This window comes from Bubalus kerabau, chromosome 3 (genome assembly GCF_029407905.1).
Source record: "Bubalus kerabau isolate K-KA32 ecotype Philippines breed swamp buffalo chromosome 3, PCC_UOA_SB_1v2, whole genome shotgun sequence".
In the NCBI taxonomy this organism is placed as follows: domain Eukaryota; kingdom Metazoa; phylum Chordata; class Mammalia; order Artiodactyla; family Bovidae; genus Bubalus; species Bubalus kerabau.
In genome coordinates, this window is record NC_073626.1 from 180490053 (window position 1) to 180514639 (window position 24587).

Here is a 24587-nt window from a genome sequence, read left to right on the forward strand (position 1 = left end):
AAAAAAAAAAAAAAAGAAGAAGCAAGGAGGTGAAGAGGTAAGAGCCACTCTTGGGTTCCTGGAATCAGGGTAGGATCACATCCTGGGCCTAATTCTCCTCACCCATCTCAGGGAACTCTCAGAATTTCAGCCAGGGAATGGGCTCTGTCCCAGAGTGGGTCAGGGAATGCTGGGCAGGCCTGGCGAGTCCCAGGTGGAGGCCTCACTTTCGCGCCAGCTCCATCTGGGGCCCTGGCAGTGGGGTGTCCGGGTGTCCTGGGTGTCAGCTCACCTCTTTAGAGAGCCGGGTGAAGAGGTCCCCGCCGCGCAGGAAGTCCAGGATAAGGTAGAGCTTGCCCTCGGTCTGGAAGGCTGGGGAGACGGGAAAAGGCCATGGGGGAGCCAGCTGCGCCCTGGGCCTTGTCCCTCTGCCCCTCAGCTCCCTTGGTCTGCCAGGCGGAAAATGGGGCAGTATACAGGGGAGGCAACAGCCCCCCAACAAGGGCAAAGGCCGGCAGGTGGGGTGGGAGGTCAGGGAGGGTCTGTGGTCTTACCGTAGTGCAGCTTCACCACAAACGGGTGGTTTACGTCAGCCAGGATGTCTCTCTCCATTTTGGTCCGAACGCGGTCACGCACTGGTCAAAGGAAGAAGGGGCTTACCAAAGGTCTGGCCGCCCAGCACAGCAGCGCCTCCAGCCTTGGCTAAGAAGGACTCTCTTTTCTACTTGTTCCTCATGTCTCTCGGCAGTGCCCAAGACTGGCCTTGGTGCCCTGCCCATCTCTCTAGCCCTGTCGCTAGCTGTGTCCCGAGGGGCCATTCAATCCAGCCAGCCTAAGCAACCTGTTCCTTGTGTGCCCCCAGACTCTGCCCCTGTGGCTCCCCCTGGGATGCCTTCATCAGCCCCTTCTCTGTCTGGCATAAAAATCTCCAATTCCCAGACTTCCCTGGTGGTCCGGTGGTTAAGACTCTGCACTTCCACTAGAGTAGGCGTGGGTTCAATCCCTGGTTGGGGAAGTTCCACATGCCATGCGGTGTGGCCAAAAAAAGCAAGAAAAAAGTCCCTGATTATAGCTGAGGGTAGACTCCCTGGGCATGAATTTCAGACTCATAGGTCTGAGCAGGCACCTCACCCTTTTTTTTTTTTAAGAATAAAAGTCCCTAGGCCGTTCTGATTGTCAGCCAGTTCTCCTCTGACTCAGTTGAGGCATTCTCTCCTCCAGGAAGCTTTCCTTAACCTGCCAGGCTGAGCTGGAGCCCTCTGGACTCTTGTAGTGCTCTATGTCCCCCTTCAGAGCACCTTTCACCCTCTAATTTTCTTGCTCCACTCACCAGACAAGGCCGGGACCATGCTGGATTAACTACCCTCATCACTGCTTCCCAAATACACCTAGCATTTTCAAACTATCAATATCGCTCTACATTTCTGTTCAGGCATAGTTCCTCCCTCCTGGGGTGTCTTTCCTCTATGTTTTCAGTCTGGAGAGAAGGCCTAACTCACCCTCTAAAGGCACAGCTCACCTGGCTACTCCCATGGGAGCCCCTCCCCTATGAGGCTGAAACCCAGATTCTCCTGGGTCCCAGCACCAACTGCACCAGCCTGTGGGGTCCCGCACCCCCTACCCTGTCCCAGCCAGGGAGCCCTTCACAGCATCTTTCTCCTCCCATCATCCTTCCTGGGGAAGGATTCCCATCCCTACCAGGCTGGTCTTAGAGCACCACAGCTAAGTCACCCCACAGCCAGCCCACTGTGGCCACAGGAACCCAAGGCCAGTACCTCCTATTCTGCCCCCACCATCCTAGCCGGGGCCCACTTCTCCTGGTCAGCAGGACCAGCCTGGTCCCCAGGCTGACCAAGGAGTCACTGTCCAGTCCAAAGCCCACTCGCAACCACCCTCACACCCTCTGTAAGTCTGGGAACTCTAGACGTGGGCTCAGCTCCCTTCTGAACCTCTCCATCCATCTCTGGGGCCCTGCCTTGACTTACCCTCTCCAACCCGCCCAACTGCCTTGTTCCCTGGGTTCCCTCCTCTCCTCTCACACTCTCCCGATCTCTGAGAGGTCTCCCTCAGACTCTTCAAGCATCATGAAGCAATTCTGCTAACAGAATGCCTCTGCCTAACCAAGCTGATGCCTGATATCTGAAGCCCTTGCCCCGCCCGCCCCCACAACACACCGCACTCACCCCTGCCTCCTGCCAGACGCCCTTCAGCTAACACTGGCACTTGGCTTAGTGGGGTGGGAAGGGGTTAATTCCCGGAAGTCTTTTCTTCTGAATGGATCCTGTCTTTGCCATCAGGGGCGGTGGGAGAGAAGGAGGGGCTGAGAATAGGCCTGTTTCTGTATCTTCAGACCGGGTATTCCTGGTGAGAGAGCTGTCTCTCCCATCAGACCCAAGGCCCCTAAGAGCTGGGTGTCATCTGCCCTCTATCTCTGCCCAGCCTGAGGCTCTGCGGGGAGGCACCCCCCACTCACCTTTCAGTGTCGCCTTCTTTAGTACCTTCATGGCGTACAAGTGTCCACTGTCAGGTCGGGTGACCTTTCGTACCAGGAAGACCTTAGAAGGCATCGGGGTGGGGGTGGTGAGGGGGAAGCAGAAGAGAAGATGGGCAGGGGGCTGACCCTGCCAGCCTGCATGCCCCAGGTCCCAGGCTGACCTCCAGCTTCCCTAAGCACCAGGTTGCCCTTGTGTTGCCCCTGGGTACCACAGTGACCTCTCTCCTCCTCCCCTCAGACCCATCAACCCTTGCGCTCTGATCCTTTGAGCTCCAAGGTGGTCCTCCCACCCCCACTGTGACATGACGAGTGCTGCCCTCCTAGCTGTGGGCTCGGGACTCACTTTGCCAAAGGATCCCTGGCCCAGGACCTTGAGGAGCTCAAAATGGGATGGGTCGGCCTTCTCCGAGCCAGCCTTGACATGGTGTGTGATGGAGATCTCCTTGAGAACGCCCTCATCCTGATGGAGGAACAGAGCTGGTGAGCATGGTAGGTCCCATCCAGGTCAGCACAGGGCATGGCCCCCCATCCTGAGATCCTACTCCCGCCAGATCTCAGCAGACAGGGTCCTGCACCCCAACCAGCCAGCTACCCTGGAAGACAAGGCCTCCCAATTCATGCATATCAAAACCCGAGGAGGACCAAACCACCAAGGAGCCGGGTCAGGCAAGCTCATATTGTTCCTGCTGCTCCAGCCTGGTCAGGCCCAGAGGGGTGCCCAGGCACAGCCGGGCTGAGCCAATGCCAGGCTCTGGCTGAGGCCTACAGACCTGCCCCAAGTCCTCTCTGGAGGCTCCCCTCCCGCAGCTACAAAGGTTTTGGTTTTGCCACAATAGGAAGTCGAGTTTGCTCGCGTACTGGGAAGGCACAGCTGGGCTTTTGTTTCTGGCCAAGATGGAAGATGGGCTCTCTCTGGTAGAAGGACAAGGCTAAGATACACAAGAATACAAAGTCGCCACTTCAGACTCCCCCTAGCAACTCAGTAAGTGTCAGCCTGAGGTTGGGGGAGTAAGACTGGGACTCTCTGCACCACCCTCTGACACTTCCTTCACACAAGTCTACTAGAAACTCCTGCCAGGTCCCAGATGTTCTAGAACCCCTCTGCTCTCCTTCCAATCTGTCGATGCCGCCCTGGAGCCCAGAAGTGCCTCCTCACTCTCCCAGGAAGCAAGGCTGGACAGGGTCTAGTCACCCAGGAGGGTCAGGAATGGGCAAGGAGAACCCAGAGCCAGCTGTTTCCAAACTGGTTACTGGGGCACCTGTTCCAGGGGCCACCGTCAGGCCAGGCCCAGACAGCTGGGCACACTCACCGAGTCCTGCCTGGGGCCAGGGCCAGGGGCAGGCAGGGAGGTCTGGCTGATCCTGGGCCGCTGCTTCCTGGGCAGCCAGGGGAGCAGGGCCCAGAGCCGCAGACGGGGCGGCTTGGGATCCTGCTCCATGCGCCCGGCCGGGCCGAGGCACCATGGCAGGAGCAGGCAGCGTCCGGGGCTGCTGCGGAGGTGGCCAGGCCCAGGGCGGATGTGCAGGGTGAAGGCGGGGGCTGGGCCAGCCCAGGGCCACCAATCACTCAGGGCCTGTGGTTTCCCAGCTCCCTTACCACCTCCCTTCCTCTCTCTCCCCCACCCTCCTCATCACCGGAGGGCTGCCCTCTGGCCCTCCCCCCCATCCTCCCTGTGGGCCTGCAGAGGGAAAGCCCCATATGCCAAGCCAGTTGCTGAGGAGGAGACAGGTGCCCAACAGGCAGACACAGGGACCAGACATGTTCAGGCAGATGAGGAGGGACACCCAACAGGCAGAGGCAGGCTCCCTACAGGTGAAGACAGATGAAGGCGCACATCCAACAGATGGGTAGGAGAGTCCCCGTGCCCAGCAGGCTGGGATGCACAGGGCCATGCACCCAACAGGAAGGAGGTGGGAAGAATACACATCCGACGGGCAGAGACAGATGGGGACATGTACCCAACACACGGAGGAGGCAGGAAGGGACTCATACCCAACAGGCAGAAGTGGACAAGGACTCATATCTACCATGGAGAGGCAGATGGGGGGCACACATTCCAACAGGCAAAGATAGATGGTGACATGTACCTAACAGGCAGAGACAGATGGGGATCCAACAGGCAGAGGCAGATGGGGGCTTGCATCCAACAGGTGGAGACAGATGGGGAATTTACTCAACAGGCAGAGACAGAAGGGACACGACCCAACAGGCACCCAGCTATGTGACATGGACCCAACAGGTAAAGACAGGCACTCATGGAGTGGAGACAGACAGGAACCCAACAGCAGAAGCAAGTGGGCAGCAGTCAGAGGCAGCCAGCGTCAGTGAGGCCCAAGGAGGCTGACAGATACCCAGGGCACACTATCTAGACACACAGGCACCCAGAGAGTCAGACCCTGGACTTAAGGGCAAGAGCTCTGGGTTCCTGCTGGTCCACCTGGGGGAACATCATCTGCAAAACCCCAGCACTTGAGAGAGAGCAGTCTGGTACTTGTGGCCGACTCATCTCTGAGGAATTCCATTTCTTTGGGCTTTCCGTCCTATGCCAGGGCCTGAGAGGGGCCCAGGATCAAGTCACTAGACGGAGACGGATGTCTGCTGAGTGTAATCTGATGACTCTGACCCTGACCCAGACAGATATCCCAAAGCTGTCATGCCCCACTTCAGGAACCAGAAACTGAGCTCCACCGGACAGCGACTCACCCAGGCTCAAAATGAACTGGTGGCGGAGCCTGCTCAAATCCAAGTCCTCTCCCTGGTCCCTGCCTGGCCGGGGGTCAGCAGGCCTCAGGGGCCAGGAAAGGGAGGGCGGGCAAGTCAGCCAGAGCGATGCCCTGCCGAGCCAAGCCCAGCCCCTCCCTTAGTACCAGGGAGAGTCTGGGGACTTCTGCCTCTAGATGTCGACCCTCAGAGACGCTTCCCTTGAGGGAGCCTGAACAGCCGCGTAAGCTGCAGTCACGAAAAACTGCAGGTCAATCAGGCCCCTGAGAGGAACCTAGTAGGTGGGACAGGCAGAAAACCTGGCTGAGAGAGGGGCTGGGGAGGGCAAAGACCACACCGCAACATCGACCCGCCCCATCCTGAGGTCTGAGTCTCCACCGCTCGGTCTGCCTCTGACTGAGAACCGTTCCTGGGGACAGAGGTAGTCACCCGGAAACCCCAGGGCACAGAGCCACCCCCAAACCCACTCCTGGCGCAGAGCTTGGTGACAGACACCGCTGGAGGCTGGCCAAGCCTCTGCTCACCTTTCTGGGGCAGGGGCGTGAGTCTCTCTCAGCCCTGGGGAAATCTGCTGGGGTCTGCATGGTGGGTCCCACGCCTATGGCCAGAGAGCCTGGCTAATTCCCCTCACTTCTGCTTTTGCAACTTTCCTGGCCCAGAAGGCAGGGTCCCTGACCCCCTCCTTCTCACTTCCCCCTCTGCCGGGAGGAGGGACAGAACATGGGTAAGGCTCCCTTGCGGAGGAGGGGACACTGTAGACCCCAAGCCCACGACTCCAGGGTGGACGCAGACAGACCCTTCTCCTCGTCTCCTCTGATCCTAAGGAAAGAAGAGCCGGATACAGACAGAAGTCGCAAGTAGAGGCAGCAGCCACACAGGGGACACCCTTTACCTGCAAACACCTCCAGGAGAGAATGGGGGGCAAGAGGCAGCAGGGCCACCGCCTCTGACAGTCTGGCCCGGAGCACGGGCCTTCCTCCCCCTGTGGTGACCTTCCCGTGGCTGGGCCCACCCAAAATGGCAGCCCACAGAGCAGGCACGACCGCGCTCAGCGCCGCCCTGAAGACGCCTATCCGCCCAGGGCCCTGAGGTGGGGGCGGTGGGGGGGACGGTGCAGAAAGCATGGACCTCACAGGTAGCCGTGGGGCAGGGGGGACCAGGCCTGGCCCTTTGCCACATGGCCTCACCACATCACTCACCCAGTACCCTCACAGGAACTGACACACACAGATGCACCGAGTCCGCTGATCGGAAACCATTTCCACAGACATGCCCTATGTGGAAACGCCCCCACGGACACAGAACTTCCCCTTCCAGTCCCCACAGAGCCCCTGACAGCAGTCTGAGGAGGGCCTGCTGGCTGTTGTGCAAGATACTTCCTTAGACTGAGGCCTCTCGTTGTACTCCAGCTTCTTCTGGAGGACCTGGGGTCTGGGGTTGCCCTGAGAGCCCCAAAGCTCTCTGGTCCAGTACCAGCTACGCTCCTGCCCCGACTCCTCACTACCCCTGTATCCTTCAGAAGCAAAGGAAGGCTCTCCGTGGCTGGCAGGGTACAAGAATGGGCAATAGGAAGGAAGCTGTCTCCAAACTGCCCGCTCTGGAGGGGTGCGGGCAGGGTCTGGGAGCCTCCGGTGGCAGCAGCGGGGAGGACAGCGCCAGACCCCACCCTCTGGTCGTGGCCCCATTCCCCCCATAGATACTTCCTCTTATTTAACTTCCTCCCACAAGGCAGCTGGAGAGAAGCCCAGAGCGCACCCCCGCTCTGCCCCCCGCTACCACACTCCCTGCCTGATCCCTGGCCTGTAGGGTCCCCAACCCGGGCCTCCCTCCCGCAGCTGCAGCCCAAGCCCACCTGCTGATCTCTGACCCTAACGGACATCAACAGCCCCTCCCCCCGATGACAGCATCTGCAGGGCCTCCCAGGGGTGCCCCCTCTCATGGGGCAGACATCCCCAGACGCCTCTCCCGGCATGCCTCCGGGCAGTGGGTCCACTGTTCCCAGGCCTCCTTGATAGGCGAGCTGGCCTTGGGCCCGAGGCCAGGACTGGCATGCAGTGACAATGAGAACTGTGCCTCTTAACTGAGCATTTATTGCAGGAAGCCATTCTTTCCTTCAGCTTTTATTGGTGTGGATTCTGCCAGGCTCAGGTGTCCTACTCCAAGGGAAGTGCTGTCATCCCATTCCAGAGAGGAGGAAACCAGACTCAGACAGAAAGTGACTTGCCCAAGGCCACACGGCCAGAAAGGCGGAGAGCCTGGGGCAAAATCGAAGCCTACAGGCTGAAGCATTTCATCATCACCCTCCTTGCTAGGCCCGCCAGCCTGCCTCCCCTCTGGACGTTACTCACAGCTATGGGCCCCCGGCTATGTGTCCCCAGGCCAGGAGCCAGACACTAGGAGGCGCACGTGTTAAGGAAGCCTCCAGCCTTGTCCTCAGGCAGCTCCCCCAAATGCACAATAACGAAACGGAAGCGTGGCGTGCAACAGAGCAGGCCAAGTGCTGGAGGTGCCCACAGGGTCTCACTCTCTGCCCGGGGAAAGATCTGGGAAGATGCGACAGTCTAGCTGGACCCTGAAGATCAATAGGAGCTGGCCAAGCAGAGAGGTGGAAAAAAGACACTCCGTGTAGAGAGACCAGCACGGAAAAGAGGCCTGAGGCCAGGAGGGCAGGGTGGGAAGCTAAGACCCGTCTACTCATTTGTTCCCGTGCAACCCTCTCTCCCTATCTAAGCCTCAGCTTCTTCTGTAAAATGTTCGCACTCTCAAAAGGTTGTTTCAAGAAGCAAAAATGGGCCACAGAGATAAAGGGATGTGGTAAACAGAACTCCCTGAACGGCAAGGGCTTTCTTACTGCTGCAGGGTCTCCTCTGGGCAGGCTGAAGGGACAGAGTCCACGGGTCTCAGGTGTTGAGAGGGTGGAGGGTGGGGGAGCCTTCCCCGCCCAGTCCCAGGGAAATTCCCCCCAAACACCTGAGACTCCCAAGGCTCCCCGAAGTCCACAATCACATCCTGCCTGAGCTCCAGCCAGGGGAGCATGAGGGATCCGGGAGGGATCAGGGTTTCATAAACAGGAAGAGAGGAGGGGAGGGGGGGAGACGCTCAGCTCTCAAAATAGACCTGCAGGCGCTTCCAAGGGGTCCAGCTCCGGAGATAGCCAGGGAGGGGGCCTGGGGTGCCCAAACCACCCCCAGGAAGGGAGGGAGGGTGAATGGAGCCCCAGCATGCCTAAAGGACCAGGTGCACACGGGGAGCTCTCATCCTAGACTGCAGTCCTCTCTACAGCTGCTAAAACCCCAATCCCTTCTTCTGCCTGAAACGGATCAAATAAACAAGCATTAAACACCAATATGATGTCTCAAACACTGCTGGATGCTCCAATTTATGCACATCACGTTCCCTCCTTCTGGGTGGCCCTGATGGGTGGACTCTATTCTCCTTTTACAGAAGAGGCATCGGAGCCTCCGAGGGGTAAAACAACTCACCCAAGGTCAGCTGGCAAATAAGAAAGAGGTGCAGGATTTTGAACTCAGAGAACCTGCCTCTCCTCCAAGTCAGGCCTCTCCTCCCCCTGGAAGGCCCACTTCTCTCTCCAGCTACCCAAATCCCGGCTTTCGAGGCCCAGGCAAATGCCAGCTCTGCGGGGAAGGTGACCTGGTGCCCCACAGCCCATGTTTCTTCTTCTGCCACACACAGCAGTGCCTGTCCATCTGGTCCACCGTCAACCTTGAGAGTGGATGCTACTGGGTTCCCTGGGACGTGCTCATCTCATCATGCCCCAGAGAGGCAGGTAGGCAGGTGGTATATTTCACTGCCCACTGTCAGGCCTGGTACTGAATGAAGGTTCTATGTGCCCACAGCCTGTTCCTCCCCATCACTGCATCCACCACACAGCTTTCTTGTCACCACCCTTCCCCAATGCTGAGAACTCCCTAAAGGTGGGGTGTTGAGTTCATTTTGGGGTTCCCAGTGCCATGAACATGTGATGATGCAAAAGATAAACCAGCTCCTTCCACTGCACAAAGTGATGAGGTTCTGACCACAGGCTGAGCGCCCCCTGGTGTGTTGAGCCCAAAAGTGGGCACTGGGGATGCTACAAGATTCTGCAGCAAGAGGTGAATGAGCAGGTGCCAAGTAATGATGGAAACTGGGCTCACAGGGACGCAGTGCTCCTCCTCTTCAGCACTCAGTGTGTTTCCTGGGCTGGGAGGAATGTGGGTTCTGTGGTCAAGCAAGACCTGACTTCATTGCCCACTAGCGATCTGACCTTGGGCCTCAACTTTCTCATCTGTAAAATGGGGAGAATAACAGTTTCTACCGCTGAGGATGTTATGAGAACCAAATGCAAAGCTCCTGGTATGGCACTTTCTCTCTCTTAACATGGCATTCAAGGCTCTCTCTGCCCCATCCATGTCTAGCCTCGTCTCCCTTCCCACCCCAGGATCTGCTGTTCCAGAAGCAGGAAGGAGTCACAGACTTGGGATCAAATGTAGGTTATCCACCTAGGTAAGTGCTTGTCTTCTCTTAACCAGCCCCTCTAGCTCTGAGGTGAGAAGCTGCACTCACCACCAGTTCCCTCAAAGCTGCAGGCACCTCTGCAACCCCTAGAACTACAGCCCCAAGATCTGAACATCTGGATCTTCATTGGAGACCTATAGTCCCTTCATTACTAGGCAACCAGGGGCAGCTGCTTGGTGGGAAGAGATTCTCCCACATGAGGCTGAGACATGGGGCTGAGACAAGTCAAGGGGCCCAGTCCACATGACTCGGCCTGGCCTTTGGTGACCCAAGGTTGCCATAGTAACAAAAAGAGGAGGGGGTGGGAGCCTACTTCTGTTGGCCTGCCCTACCCCAGGAAACTCGGCTCCCTTATCTTAGGAGGCTGAGTCAAGACAAACATCAGGACCAGCCCTCGGTCCATCTCAAAGGTCGGGCTTATGGTCTGGTACCTAGGCAGACCCAGGCCAGAAGGGCGCGGCCACTAACAGGCAGTGGAGCTGAGCAACACAGCCAGGCACTCAGGCTGCCAGGGCTAAAGCTACTGTGTGCCAGGCAGCTGCTCTTCCATTTGTCCTTCAAGTCACTTCTGAGAGGCAGGAGGCAGGTACCATTATTCCCATTTTACTGCTGAGGAAACTAGACTCAGAAGGGAGAAGCTTCGGGTCAAATGGCGATGGTGGAGGCAGGACTAGAACTCAGGTCGGCTCTACTGCCAGAACTCACGCCCTGTCCTGCCTGGCGGCTTCCACAGCCCCTCCCCAGCCAGCAGCTCTGCGACCTCACAGCACCTTGAGAACTGGGTGAGGTCATTCCCAGTATGGTGATGAGAAAGCCCAGGCCAGACTGTCCCCCAGCCTCGCAGTGCTGTTGACACTCAAAACCAGCAACAGGCCCTGGGGGGCTGAAGGGAGGAGCCCAAGGGACCAGAGAGCTCAGAGCTGAGGGACCCGGCCTGGGACTGGGAGCAGGGAGCCCTGAGAAACGGCCTATGTGCCACATGCCAGGCACTGGGCCCTGGTTTGATTGGAGGCCACCAGGTTCCCTCCAGTGCCAGGTGCCATGCCCTCATCAGGGCCAGTGGACTTAAGCCTCTCCCATCACCCCTTCACCCTCTTAATACAGTCAGCCAGGCCACCATGAGCAAATAAACAGAGGAAGCGTCCTGGTCTGGGTGACGGGTAAACCTGAGTTCTAGCCTGGCTTCTGACCCTGTCTGGGCCATAGTCCACTCACCTGAAGAACTGGAAGGCTGAAGTGAGTAATCCTGACATATGGGGTTGCCTCGAGCATTCAGTGGCACCAGAGAAGGACTTGGGCTTCCCTGGTGGCTCAGTAGGTAAAGAATCCACCTTCAATGCGGGGTTCAATCCCTGGGTTGGGAAGATCCCTTGGAGAAGGGAATGGCTACCCACTCTAGTATTCTGGCCTGGAGAATCCCATGGACTGTATAGTCTGCGGGGTTGCAAAGAGTGGGACATGACTGAGTGACTTTCACTTTCACTTTGAGAGAAGGCAGGCTGAGCTGCCTGCCTGCCCCAGGGGGCCTCACACCTGGGCAGGACAAGGTCAGTGCCTCCCTCCTCGTCCACTCCAGGCAAAGTCACTCCACCCCTGACGATCCCTAGCTCCGGTGCTAGGGCCTGGGCCTTACCTTGGATGGCTGAAGCCCAGCTTCCTCCCCTGAGGCTTGTCCATTCTGGAAAAGAGAGGAGAGAGTGGGGAACACTGTCAGAACTTACCAGAGTGGCACAAAGCAAAGACAGACCCTATGGGGCGCCCCGGCCCCTGGCTGCTCCCAGTGGCTAGAGGGGCCCTGGAGGCGGGGGCGGGAGTTCTGGGAGGGCACAGGCCTCAAGCCTCCTGCAATCGCCCCAACTCAGGCAGCCTGCTTTGGGCACCCCTCCCATGTTCTCTGCCTAGAAAACATCTCATCTTTGAAGGTCTGGCTCAAATGCCACCTCCTCCCAGTGAGAAGGAAAGGACTATGGGTGTGTGCCAACTAACCAACTCAAGAGGCCTCAGTTTCCCAATCTGTGACATGGGTATTTACATCCACCTCCCAGAGTTGATGCAAGGGCTGAAGGACACAAAGTCTGGGAGAGTGCCCAGCCCAGAAATGCCCTGGCCCTGCCTGCTCTGGGACCCCTCTCCATTCTTGCAGAATCACTGCTACTCCCTATGAACCTTCATTTTACCACTTATCACAAAGCAGGGACTACTGACTCATGGGCCGTGCGTGCTAAGTCACTTCAATTGTCTCCGACTCTTCGCGACCCCATGGACTGTAGCCTGCCAGGCTCCTCTGTCCATGGGATTCTCCAGACAAGAGTACTGGAGTGGGTTGCTGCTCCCTTCTCCAGGGAATCTTCCCCACCCAGGGATCGAACCCACGTCTCTTAGGTCTCCTGCGTTGGCAGCAGGTTCTTTACCACTAGTGCCACCTGGGAGCCCCTCCTAACAAATGGGGAATCCTGGGAGGCAGAGATGAGGCTTCGGCGCTAGCAGCTGCTCCCTTCCGAGCCCCTGCTGACGCCGGCACTGAGTTTGGCGCCTCACATCTGCGGCACCATTAAACCCTCCTGACCTGGGAGGTAGGCCTGGGTCCCACTTGGCAGAGAAAGAAACTGAGGTGCAGAGGGGCCTAGTGATGGCACCTACGGCCACACCACTGCTCAGCGGGGATTCAAAATCCGGTCTCTGACACCAGGAGGTGCTCAAGAGGACTGAGGAAGAGGAGCCGGCTCCAGTGCCCAGCCAGGGCAACGGAGAGGCAGGCATGGCAGCTGGCCCCTGCGCAGTCCTCCAGACCCCAGACTTCACCCTCCGCTGGGTGCTGTCCACCCTGGGTATACCACCCCTTTCCTGTGTGATATGAGGTGAGTAACCTACCCCATCCGGGCGCTGGGAAGCTAAAAGCAGTCCCCAGCCCTCATGCACAGCAAGAGTGTGGAGAGACCAGGAAGACCCAGGACTTTGGAGCCAGGGGCCAAGTCCACAGGGCAGCTGCAGTCTTGTTGGCAGCAGCGGGCACAGCTGTGCTTTCCCCATTATATAATCTTCCTGCTCCTGGAGCAGCACTCCCTCCCCACCAGTCCCTGGACATCCTGCCCCTTGAACTCCCTTAATGCCCCTAATCCTCCCCAGGGGCCAGCGTTCTGAGGCTCCATCATACATGTTCTCTCTCAGGAGCTTGGGAAGCAGGACTGGGCGGAACCAGGCCTGAGGGGAGGAGGAGGCGTGAGGCCTTCATAGACAGAGTTCCACTTCACCCAGCATTGCAGACTCTTGACATAACCCTGGATGGTAACAAGGGCCTACACACCAGCCTCCCCCATTCTAAGCCCTCACCCTTCCTAAAACTCAACTGCAATCATCACACTTGAGTAAGACTCCCCTGGTCACTCACTCACTCCTTACTGAGAACTTTCTAGGTACCAGGCCTCAAACTCTTCCATGGCTTCCCACTGCCTGTGGGATAAAGTCCCAGCTCCTTGGTATGGCATTCAAAGCCATCATCTCCAGCTCCCACAGGTGATTAATGTGGGTTCTGGAATCTGACCTTGTGGGTTATCACCTGCATAACTCTGAGGTTACTGCATTTCTCAAAGCTTCAGTTTCCCCATCTGTGAAATGGGGATAAAAGTGATGTACCTCACTGGGTAGCTTTAAGAAGCAAGCAAAATAGTGTCTATAAAATACATACATCCAGGGACTTCCCTGGTGGTCCAGTGGGCCAAGACTCTACACTCCCAAAGCAGGGGGCCCAGGTTCGATCCCTGGTCAGATCCCACATGCCACAACTAAAGATCCCAAGTGCTACAACTAAGATCCGGCACAGCTAAATAAATATTAAAAAAAAAAAAAGTACAGCTGGCATATAACTGGTCCACAAACAATCACCATTATTACTATCCCTATTTTGGAGCTAAACTGAACAAGCTGAGACCCTGAACAGACCAGCTTGTCCCCAAGCATTTGCATGGTGGCTCCTTCTACCAAGAAAATCTTTCCTGCCCAGTCACTTCAGTGCACTCCTGGTCTTCTCTGAGGACTCAGTTAAATGTCTTCTCCTCTGTCCATACAGCCTCAAGTCCTTTCCTCCCTCCTCTGGGCCTCACAGCACCGAGCAAACCTCAGATTAACTCAGGGAGGAGCCACGGCTTGTCCAGTATTGTCTCCTTGGCACCCAGCTCAGGGTCTGGCACATAGCCTGTCAAATGAAACCTCAAACCAGCAAAGCGAGCAAGGAGGCCAGAGTAGGTTCTATTCCTCCCATTTTTCAGATGAGGCTCAGAAGAGCTGAGTGACTTAACTGCGGCCTCTCTGTTAGCAGGTGACACATGAGGCTATGACCCAGAGTCACATGAATCCCCAGTGAGAGAGAGGAGGAGGTGGTGGGTGAACCCAGAGGTGGGCGCTTACAGAGCAGTATCTCGGAGGATTCAGGGAGCCTGTTTGGCTGCCTCCAGTCCCGGGGTCTGGCTTGGGTACCATCTTCATGGAACGCCCAGGCCTGTAAAAGCTGATGCACAAGGTCTCTAGCGGGGAATGGGAGGCCCCAGAGAAAGCACTAGGAGTGCAAAGAGGACCACAGGACCTTCCCCTTGAAAGCCAGGGTCCTGGGAAGACAGGGCACATCTGCCCTTCCGGACTGACTGTTGCACAGAGGGTGGAAAGAACACAGGTCTGCAGCCACAAAGACAGAGCCCCTAACGCTGGCTCTGCCAGCCACTCACTCTGAATGTGTCTGTCTCATTACTTCTCTGAGCCTCGGCTTCCTCACCGGTACTAGGAGGGCAGGTCTGTCTTGTTCACAGTGGCACCCTGCTGGTTGGAGAAGTACTTGTCACATTGTAAGTGCTCAATAAATACTTGCTGAATGAATGAATAAGGACAATGATACTGACCTTGCAGAATACTGAATGAAAGACCTTGTCTACGAGTCTGGTACAGGAAAGGCCTCTGGCCCCTCAGAAGATGGAGACTCACTCTCCTCCCGCTTCCTCAGAGAGCAATACTCATGGGCACAGCAACCGAGGGCCTCCAGGCCATTGTGCCCCCTCCCCAAAGGTCAGAGATGGGTTCCAATAAGCATCCTTCCTTCCCACCCAAGCCGCTCTGTCTTGGGAAGAGAAGCATCCAGGGCAGTGTCTGGAGAAGCCGGGCAGCAGATGGACAAAGACCGCACGTGCCCCATAGGCAGGAAGCAGCCCCAGGAGTTGGGTTCAGAGCCCAGCACTGGCAATCCTACCCACTGCTGGAAGCTGGGGGCCAGGTGCCAGGGCTGGCTGGCACTACTAGCCCTCAGCCAAGGCTGGACAGGAGAGTCTGCCAACATCCGGAGCCTCTCCTGGAGTACCTTCCACCTGGCCGGCTTGATCCCAGCTCTTGCCTATCTTTAAGCCTCCCCCTACTGGGTAGAAGACAGTGAGAGATCTGGATTCTAATTCTGACTCTGACATTAATTCACAGGCCGGGTCCCACTGAGTTCAGTTGTTCCATATGACAGGGGTAATACTCCCTGCCCTGAGAAGCTGTTTGGAGAATTATTTGACTTCAATAAGGCCACACTGGCGGAGTGGGGCGGACGGCACAGAGCAAAGCTCTGCACAGCGAGGCTGGGCCTGCGGCCACGGTTACTGAGCCCAGCAGGGCCAGGGGGAGGCCCCGGCAGAATCCTCACCCACACTTCCAGTGGGGTGGCTCCACCTGGGCCACACCCCAGACAAGGCCCTGCCTCCAAGCAGCCCATTCTGGGCAGCGTCGCAGGGAGGGCAGATCCCAGGCCTCTGCCAAATGCCCTGCCAGCCCCTCAGCCTGCCTCCCTCCCGGCCAGGAGCCTGTACCTGCAGGTCAGGGTGCTGTATCACTTACATGTCACCTGGGCTGAGAACAGCGAGGCCCTGTTCTCCAGTAAGAACCTGCGCCCAACCCGTGCCCTGGCTGCCCCATGGCTCCTGTTACCCAAACAATAACACCGAGTCGCCTGGCACTTCCATGGAGTGGGGAGGAGGAAAATGGGCAGCACTCCTTAGGGCTATGCACCCTCTCAGGCCCAGAAAGCAGAGGCCAGAACCCAACCCTGGCCAGTGGAGAAACAGAGGTCCAGAGAGGCTATGGACTGACTGAGGGTCACACAGCAAATCCAAGGTGAAGCTCCTGGAGAAATCACATCCCCCCTAAACCAGGGAAATAAGCCCGTCTTTTTTCCTCTCAAAGTTCAGGTGCAGTAGGACTAAAACTGAGTTGAGTTTCCTGTTTAAACCTGGTCCCTGCCTCAGGATTTCCCAAAGAGAAGCAGGAAGCAGTGCCCTGGACTGGGAATCAAGTTTCTGGGTGTCTGCCTTTCCAACTAGTATAACCCACGGTAAGTCCCTCCCTGGCCTCTCCCAGTCCACCTTCCTCTAGGGAGGCCTAGGTCTCAAGGGTGTGCCAGGACAAAGGAATTTACCTCTGAGCACCACCCCTAACCCCTTGTGCCCCAGTCCTAGAGGGTGGGCAGCCCGTGGATAGGGGCTGCAGAGGGCCATGTTCCTCAGTTCAGAGGGTGAGTCAGCGGGAGAACTTTTGAGCTGTGCAGGGCCCGTAAAAACCCCATGGCAGGGATCCCAGAGCAATTTACTCCAAATTGCGCCTTCAGGTTGGTTACCTAATCTTGCCGCGCCCACCCTCCAATAGCCAGTGTCAGCGGTGACCATCCCTTTAAAGGGGCAGCACACTCCGGGTGCTGGGGACCCAGGATCCTCACTCAGCTCCCAACCAGCAGCCCTGAGGGGCAGGGCACTTGGTGGTTGCCCCAGGTAAGAGAGGGCAGAGGAGGGGATCTAAGTGGGGAGGGGTCCGAGCCCCAGCCAGAAGAAAATCACTTTGGGTCTCAGGCTCTCTGAGGTTTCCATCGTCTCCCTCATATCCTCACATCCCCCTGGAAAGGCAGTATCACCTACTGTCCTTCCCATAATGAGGCTGAGGGGAAAGTTTTGTCCATTTGCCAGTTCAAGGGCTTGACCTTGACCCTGGTGGGCACAGGAAGAGTGAGCCTTCTGCAAGGTTAGGGCCTAAACCACAGTATCCTCAGAAGGCAAGAGTTGCTTCTGGGAGAAGCTAGGCAGGCAAAGGCCAAATTCCCTAGAGGCCCAACCCTTCCCATGGGAGGGGGCAGGAACCAAGGACCTCCTCATCTCCAGGAATAATTTTCTCAAAGGTCTAAGGACTTTCCCCCATTCTCTTCTCCCCAGCCTGGGAGAGGTGACACAGGCGTCCTCTGACCCTAGCCTGGAGCAAAGAAAACCAAGGGTTTCAGCCCCAGACGGGCAGAGTCACCCCAAATTCCACAACTGCGACGATCAAGAAGGAAATCCTTCTAAGGTCAGCAGCGGAGATGCTGGGAGCTCTTGGGGTAGGGCCGCTGTGAGACATCAAGAAGTTGGCAGGGGGCTGGGGTGGGGGGGGTCCCATGACCCTCGTCTCTTGTGGAATCCAAGACATCTGGCATCCCAGCCCTGGTCCGTCTGCCCTAATGAAGGAACCTCCGACAGCTCCGGGTACAGGTCCCAGGTATGTGTGGGGTGAGGCGGGGGTCAGATCTAAGCGCAGCACGGGATTCGCTCTCCGGGGTAAGGGGCTTCCTCGGGGCTTGGCAGAATGGTCCCTCGCGCACACACACCCGGAGCATTAGGGGGTGGAGCCGGAGACGAGGCTGGAGACCGGAGGGCACTCGCGTCCTCGCGGGCGCCCGCCAGGCTACAGCGGCGCCGCGGGCCGCCCCGCCCCTGTGGGGACTCGGGCTTGCCGGCCGCCGGCGCCCGTCCCCCGCCCAGCTCACTCACCTCCGGGTCCAGCGGCACCAGCTCCATGAGCGGCCAGGGCTCCTTGAGCTGGGCGAGCGGCATCGCGCCGCAGCCGGGCCGTCCGTGCTCCACCGGCGGCCCGAACCGCGCCGCCTCCTGGGTTCTGAGGTCCCACGCTCAGCGTCCCCAGCGTCCCCTTCCTCCCCGCCGAGACCCTCTTGCTCTAGCTGGGCCGTCCGCCGCCGCCGCCGCCGCCGCGGCACTAGCACTTCGGCTCCCTCCGTCACCCGGCGCCACCGCGCCCATTGGCTACCTGGGCGAGGGGGCGGGGCCAGTGAAGCCCCGCCCCGGCCCCCGCGGCGCGGCATTCCCAGGGAGGACCCCCGCCTCCGCCACGCGGGGAGTGAGTGCCCCGCCTCCACCGTGAGCCCCCGGCCCACGCTCCGCTCCGCCCAGGAGAGGACCTCCCGGCTCCTCCCTCCCAAGCCCGGTCCCCGGGGCCCAAACCTCGTCAGGGCCACCGATCTCCCCACACTCAGCTCCTTTGGAATAGCTTCCCAGATGCCCCCTCTCTCTCCAGCGGGCCTGTACCCCCTTATTCCCTTTACCTCCCCTCTCTCCCCTCAACACCCCCCCTCCCCCGCCCCACTCCCAGTCACACCGAATGTCCTAGGCCTGACCCAGGGAGAAGCTGGAAAAGGAAAGGAGCCTGAGCCCTACTCCCCTCGTTGCGAGGCCCTAGGACACTCCCCGCATCCCACCCCCCCACCCCAAACCGACATTGGGATCCCCTGCGCCCCAGCTCCGGGCAGGGTACGGATCTTCTTTCGCCACCATCAGGGCTCACAGTGCCTCCAGACTGATGTCTTAATACGCGTGCTTTGCTCTTTTCAAGCCAAGTCTCTCCAGAATCTCTCCAGCTGCAGACCTGGCTCTGGGCTGACTGGGGTTTGTGCCCCCTCTGGGGAGGCTCCCAGGATCCACCGACACGTGGGCTGCACTTGTAGTAAGAGGCCAGGGAGAGGGATCCCCGCTGGAGAGACTCAGCCTCCATCTAAAGCGGTGTTAAGAGTCCAGGTGTGGTGAGATTCACACCTGGAAGAGTGTAGAGATGGGCTTGTGGGTTTCATGGAGGGGGAAGAATGGCCATTTGCAAAGCTATTCTAAGGCAGGATTGTTTATCAGAAGCTTTCTTCTGATCAGGCTTCACCAACTTATGACCTCCTGGTTTACACATCATAAAACAGCTTCAGAAAGATGGGGTGACTTACCCAAGGTCACACAGCAGGTCGGGAACAGATTATAGGACCTTAAAAAAAGTCAATGAAGGTTTCTCCTGAATCCACATGCTCCCGTTATTTCTTTATTTTCCAAGGGTAGCACCTCAACTGTTGAAGTGAATTGAGTTTTGAGTGGAAAAGACTTTGGAACCTAACAAATCTGGGTTGGAATCCCATCCTTGCTACCTCCTTAATGTTGGAAAACTCCTTTCGGGTCCCTAAACCTGTTTCCTTATCTGTAAAAAGGGAATCATGATTCCAATCTTTCCAGTATATCCTGAGGACTAGATTTAATTCAGTAAACATTTATGGGTATATATTACATGCCAGGCCCTCTTCTTGAGCATGTACTGTAAACCAGCCCCGCTCCTAGCAATGAACAAAAGAAAATCCATGTTCTCATGGAGTTTACATTTGGTCTGGTGTGATTAGATAATCACAGCTAACATTAATACAGCACTTACTGTGGACCAGGTACTGTTCTAAACACTTTACCTGTAAATGCATTTAATCCTCACGACATCTTTATAAAGTAGGTGCTGTTATTACTGCAATATACAGATGATGAAATTGAGAACAGAGAAGTTAAGCATTTCATTTGTTGGGTCCCTCCAAGGTTACACAGCTAGAAAATGGCAGAGTTGAAAGACAACCCTGCTAGTCTGGGCCCAGAGTTCATTCTCTTGTTCACTCACTTGGTTACTTCCCTGATGAGGGCCAAACCGGAGGTAACCTGGGCCAATGTTGGCACCTGGTATTATCACCAGCATTAGTTATCAGTTGACCGGAACCAGTTTCTGACACCCCAGTCCCTGCTGCTGAGGGATAGCATTGTAATATTTGGACCTACTTAGACTAAAAAATTGTTGTTGTTTATCTGAATTCAGATTTAATTGGGTATCCCATTGATTTGCTAAATCTAGTCATCCTACTCAGGGCTCAGAACAGATTGCACACAGGTGCCGAATATCTGTCTGCAAGCCAGTTTAAATAAGTTAAACTTGGGAAGAGACATTGAGACCCAGAGAATAAGCACAAAGGACTGGGGGAGGAAAATGAGGTGGATGAGTGGGAGGTGTGTAGGTGAAAGGAAAACTGGAATGATTTGGCCTTCAGTCTGCCCCCTTCCTAGAGCTGCTGGTCTCGTCCTTTCCCTTCTTACACGAAAGGATTCCCTATCAAGTGCATCATCCCAATTGAAGGATCCAGTAGTGATTGTGCTTTCCTATGAATATTTCATTTCCTGTGTTGTCTGAAAAGTATTGGAGAGGCAGCAGGTCATGATGGAAAAGGGAGCGGAGGGTGGGGGAGGGGACAGAGGCCACCTGGGCCCTGCCTGGGAGCTTGGGCAGGTCAGCTTGCCATCATTGTAGTAGGGATGTTGCGGTCACTCAGCAGAGAGCTGTGGACACCAAGACACCGATCTGTAGCCTACAATGTGCTGATCCCGCTGTAGCCTCAGCTCACAGTTTTCTCCGTTTCTCTCCAGGCTCCAGCCACACTGACTTTCCTGCAGTTCCCCTGCCACAGCACCTTGTTCTTTGTTCTTAAAACTGTCTTCCATCTTCCTCAAGCCAGTTTATCTCCACAGTCACTTCCTCCAGGACATCTTTCTTTACCTCCCTATTATGGACAATGGACACTGCTCCTGAGTGCTCCTCAGGTATGAAAGTGAAAGTGTTAGTCGCTCAGTCGTGTCCACCTCTCTGAGACCCCATGAACTGTAGCCTACTAGGCTCCACTGTCCATGACGTTCTCCAGGACAGAATTCTGGAGTGATTTGCCATTTCCTCCTCCAGGGAATCTTCCCAACCCAGGGATCGAACCTGGGTCTCCAGGATTGCAAGCAGATTCTCTACTGTCTGAGCCACCAGGGAAGTATGCTGCTGTTGCTGCTAAGTCGCTTCAGTTGTGTCCGATTCTGTGCGACTCCATAGACAGCAGCCCACCAGGCTCCCCCGTCCCTGGGATTCTCCAGGCAAGGACACTGGAGTGGGTTGCCATTTCCTTCTCCAGTGCATGAAAGTGAAAAGTGAAAAGTGAAAATGAAGTCGCTCAGTCGTGTCCAACTCTTAGCGACCCCATGGATTGCAGCCCACCAGGCTCCTCTGTCCATGGGATTTTCCAGGCAAGAGTACTGGAGTGGGGTGCCATTGCCTTCTCCTCCAGGGAAGTATACCTCAAGGTACACTTTTGCATTTGTTTTTGTGATTACTTGATTAACATCTGGCTCTCCAATTAGACAGTAAGCTGTGAGAGGGCGGCAATCGGCTCTTCTTGGCTCTTTCTTGTTTTCCTGGCACCTGACACACTGCCGGGCACATAGGAGACGCTCAGCAAGGATACATGATATGCGCAACATCATCTGGCTGCAACACAGTAAACCTGGGACTCGGATCCAGGCAGCCAATCTATTCTCAGGCTCTGAAATGCTACACTCTGAGGTGTGGATAAATGCTAGCTATGATTACTATTCATAATAGGATGAAAACAGGCTGTTCTGGGCAGTCACTTGAGGTGTTTGTTAAATGAATGACTCATAAGTGTGCGCTGGACACAAGTGAGGTTCTTAGTCTGTCCCCTGTGGAAGAGGTTATTCTGGCCTGGAGCAGTGGTCTGAGCTGATAGGGGCTGAGCACCTGGTTTTAGGTCCTTCTCCTGCAGCCTGGCCATGAGCTTGCTATAATGTTCAAGAGTGCAGGTTCTGGATGCTCCCTGCCCCAGGAAGGGAGTCTGTCATTATTTTTTTCTTGGCCTTTCAGTAGGGGAAGGTCTTGGCACATGCGTCTCCTGGCAGCAGGTGGAACAGCATGCAGGGAACGATCATAATGGTAGTTACCTTTAACCAGAACTTGGCTCAGCATTTAAATAATCATTATCAGCTATGACAGCTTATTTTTTCAATCTGGATAATTAAACGTTTTAAAAATATTTTATTTATTTATTTGGCTGCACCAGGTCTTAGCTGTGGCACACGGGCTTTTCAGTCTTCACTGTGGCATGTGGCATCCAGTTTCCTGACTAGGGATCGAACCCCTGTCCCCTGCATCAGCAGGTGGATTCTTAACCACTGGACCACCAGGGAAGTCCCAATGGTATTACTCATCTTTCTTTCATGGCATGCCTGTCTACCAGCAATCATATTGTATATTTACCGGTTTATTGTTTGTTTCTCCCACTAGGAAAAAAGCTCCATGAGGTAGGACTTGTCTGTTTTGTTTACTGATACTCGCTGGACATGGCAGACATGGCAAGCCCTCAAAATAGGCTTGTGAATAGAGCCACACCAACCTGGACTCTAACCCCTGCTTGCCTGCTTCCTAGTTGCCTGACTGAGAATTTCAGTTAACACATCTGAGTTTGCTTCCACATCTGTAAAATAGGAGTGGTTATGAGTTATCAGGTGAAGTCAGGGAACAAAATACCTGTGCAGTGTCTGGTACACGATCAGTGCTCACTGGAAAGGGTATGTAACAATCCTACACTCTCTCTCTTCTCTCCAAATTCTTGCCCCTGAAAGTAGGAGGAGGGCAGTAGACTGGGGCTTGGGCAGCTCACTGGGTGAGTTCTCCATTGGTGTGAGATGAATATGTAAGAAGAGGCTTCAGCTTGAAGGAATTCCCATGACTGTGATCAAGAGGCTGGTAAAGAATGAGGCCAAAAGCCAGGACATCTACCTAAGGCTGTTGGTCAAGCTGTACAGGTTTCTGGCCAAATGAACCAACTCCTTTGATCAAGTTGTGCTAAAGACCTTGTTCATAAGTTACACCAATCAGCCACCTCTGGCCCTTTCCCAGATGATCTGGAAGATGGAATTTCCTGGCCAGGAAGGCAAAACAGCTGTGGTTGTAGGGATCTAATTGATGCTGTGCCTGCCCAGGAGGTACCGAACTGAAGCAGCCACACCCAGGGCATCATCTCCAAGGCCTGCAGCAAGATCCTCAACCTTCAACCAGCTGGCCCTGGACTCTCCCAAGGGCTGTGGCACTGGCCTGCTCTCTGGTCCTGGTGAAGACTGAGAGGTGTACAGGCAAATCCTGCATTCCCAGGGCTAGAAGTTTAAGTGAGCCGGAAACCAGTGGGCCAGCTGCTGCTACAAAAACTAACGCTACCCTGGAGAAGGAAATGGCAACCTACTCCAGTATTCTTGCCTAGAAAATTCCATAGACAGAGGAATCCTTGTGGACACAAATAGGATACAACTGAGCTACTGACCATAGGGGTAAGAATGGTACTCATCACTGTTAATTAGTAAAAGGAATCTTATTGGGGAGATAAAAATGTTACAGAACTTGATTGTGGTGATGGTTGCACAGCTAGGTAAGTTTAATGAAGGCCATTGAAGTGATCCTCAATTCCATTCCTGTTTAAGCATCTGGGTTCCTTGCCATAACATCTATTGCCACCCATATCTAGAATGAAGTGTTGTCTTGGAGCCTGTTGTACATTTAAAAATAAACTTTTTTTAAAAGGTCATTGAACTGTACAATTTAAATATGGAACTTAAATTATACCTCAATAAAGTTGTTTCTTTTTCAGAAAAAAAAAAAAACAAACTAACCCTAGATCCTGCCTTGTTAGTAAAAAGATTTTGGATGCTGGAGAAATAAATATGAGGCCAAAGGCAGTCAGAGAAGAGGAGACATGGGAGCATCCAGATGAGAGAGTCCCAGGGCTACTGGAGAATTAGCTAGTGGGGTCCTCCACTGACCTGGAGATGGGGCCAGGGGTGGGAAGGCAGAGAGATGCAGAAGCTTCTCACTGCTGGTTACAGCGGATGGGAGCTGGCAGGAGAGGGAGATTCAGTAGTAGCAAGAGATGAGGATGGAATTGGAGACAATGGGCAGAGAGTAAGCAGAGGGTCATCAACAGATACTAATGGGCAGCTATATGCCCGGCACTGTTCTGGGCACTGAGGACACCATGGAGGAAAACACAGAAAGGGTCTCTGCCCAGTAGGGGTGGGTAAACTATCAGTGGCCTGTGGACCAAATCTGGCCTCTTTTTATGTGCCTATGAGCTAAGAGTGGTTTTTGCATCTTTAAAAGACTGAAAAAAAAATCAAAAGGATATTTTATAATGTGTGAAAATTATGTGAAATTCAGATTCCAGGATCCATAAATAAAGTTTTATTGGAGCACAGCCACGCTCCGTTTACGTATGGTCTAGGGCTGCTTCCACACTGCAACAGCAGCGTCGAGCAGTCTCAACAGAGACCATATGGCCAAGAAAGCCTAAAATGTTTACTAGCTGGCTCTTCAGGAAATAAAAGAAATTTTTTTTTTTTTTTTTTTTTTGTCAACCCCTGCTCTAGGAACTTGCATTCTCTTTGGAGAAATGGTTAAACAAGCAGGTAAGCTAATTTCAGAGCCAGCCGGCATCAGCATTTCCTCACACCCTGCTTCTGCCTTGGCCACCTTTCTCTGGAAGGGAAGTTGCTCCCTCCAGCTGGGATGTAATACAGCAAGAGAGGAACTGGGGTCATTGTAACCAGCCCCCTGCTTCCGGGCCAAGAGGATCAAGCCTTTTCCTGGAAGGAAAAAGTCACTGTCAGTGATTTGTGAAGTCCAGCACCCACTAGATAACCTTCCCCTATCTCAGATCCTCAATCTAAGAACAATTCCTTTATGACTTTGGAGGAACATCGTCACCTTTGTCATCAAGGCCTGCCACCTGGGTACCTGCCACCTGTGTGCAGCGTCTCCTTCTTTACAGAGTCTTCTCTCACACTATCTCCTTGAGCTCTTACGGGATAAGACATGGCTTGGGGTTACTGTTCCCCTACTGATGAAGAAACTGAGACTTGGAGGGAGGACCTGACTTACCCA

The 24587-nt window shown here is 55.3% G+C and overlaps 1 protein-coding gene across 2 annotated transcripts in view; it reads right to left on the bottom strand.

The window, feature by feature from the left end:
* The window catches only part of RPS6KA1 (ribosomal protein S6 kinase A1), a 37943-nt gene extending 20213 nt beyond the window's left edge, over window positions 1-17730 (bottom strand). The window contains exons 1-6 of one of the 2 annotated variants that reach the window (XM_055574037.1): window positions 17519-17730; window positions 11344-11388; window positions 2817-2933; window positions 2453-2534; window positions 534-614; window positions 272-351 (exon numbers count right to left, since the gene is read on the bottom strand). In XM_055574037.1, the coding sequence (XP_055430012.1) occupies window positions 272-351; window positions 534-614; window positions 2453-2534; window positions 2817-2933; window positions 11344-11388; window positions 17519-17581 (468 nt within the window). In that variant the 5' untranslated portion in view covers window positions 17582-17730. Of the gene's footprint in view, window positions 1-271; window positions 352-533; window positions 615-2452; window positions 2535-2816; window positions 2934-3783; window positions 3928-11343; window positions 11389-17518 lie in introns of those variants that run through there. The other variant, XM_055574036.1, reaches the window with a different exon arrangement.
* Between the last annotated feature and the right edge of the window lie 6857 nt (window positions 17731-24587).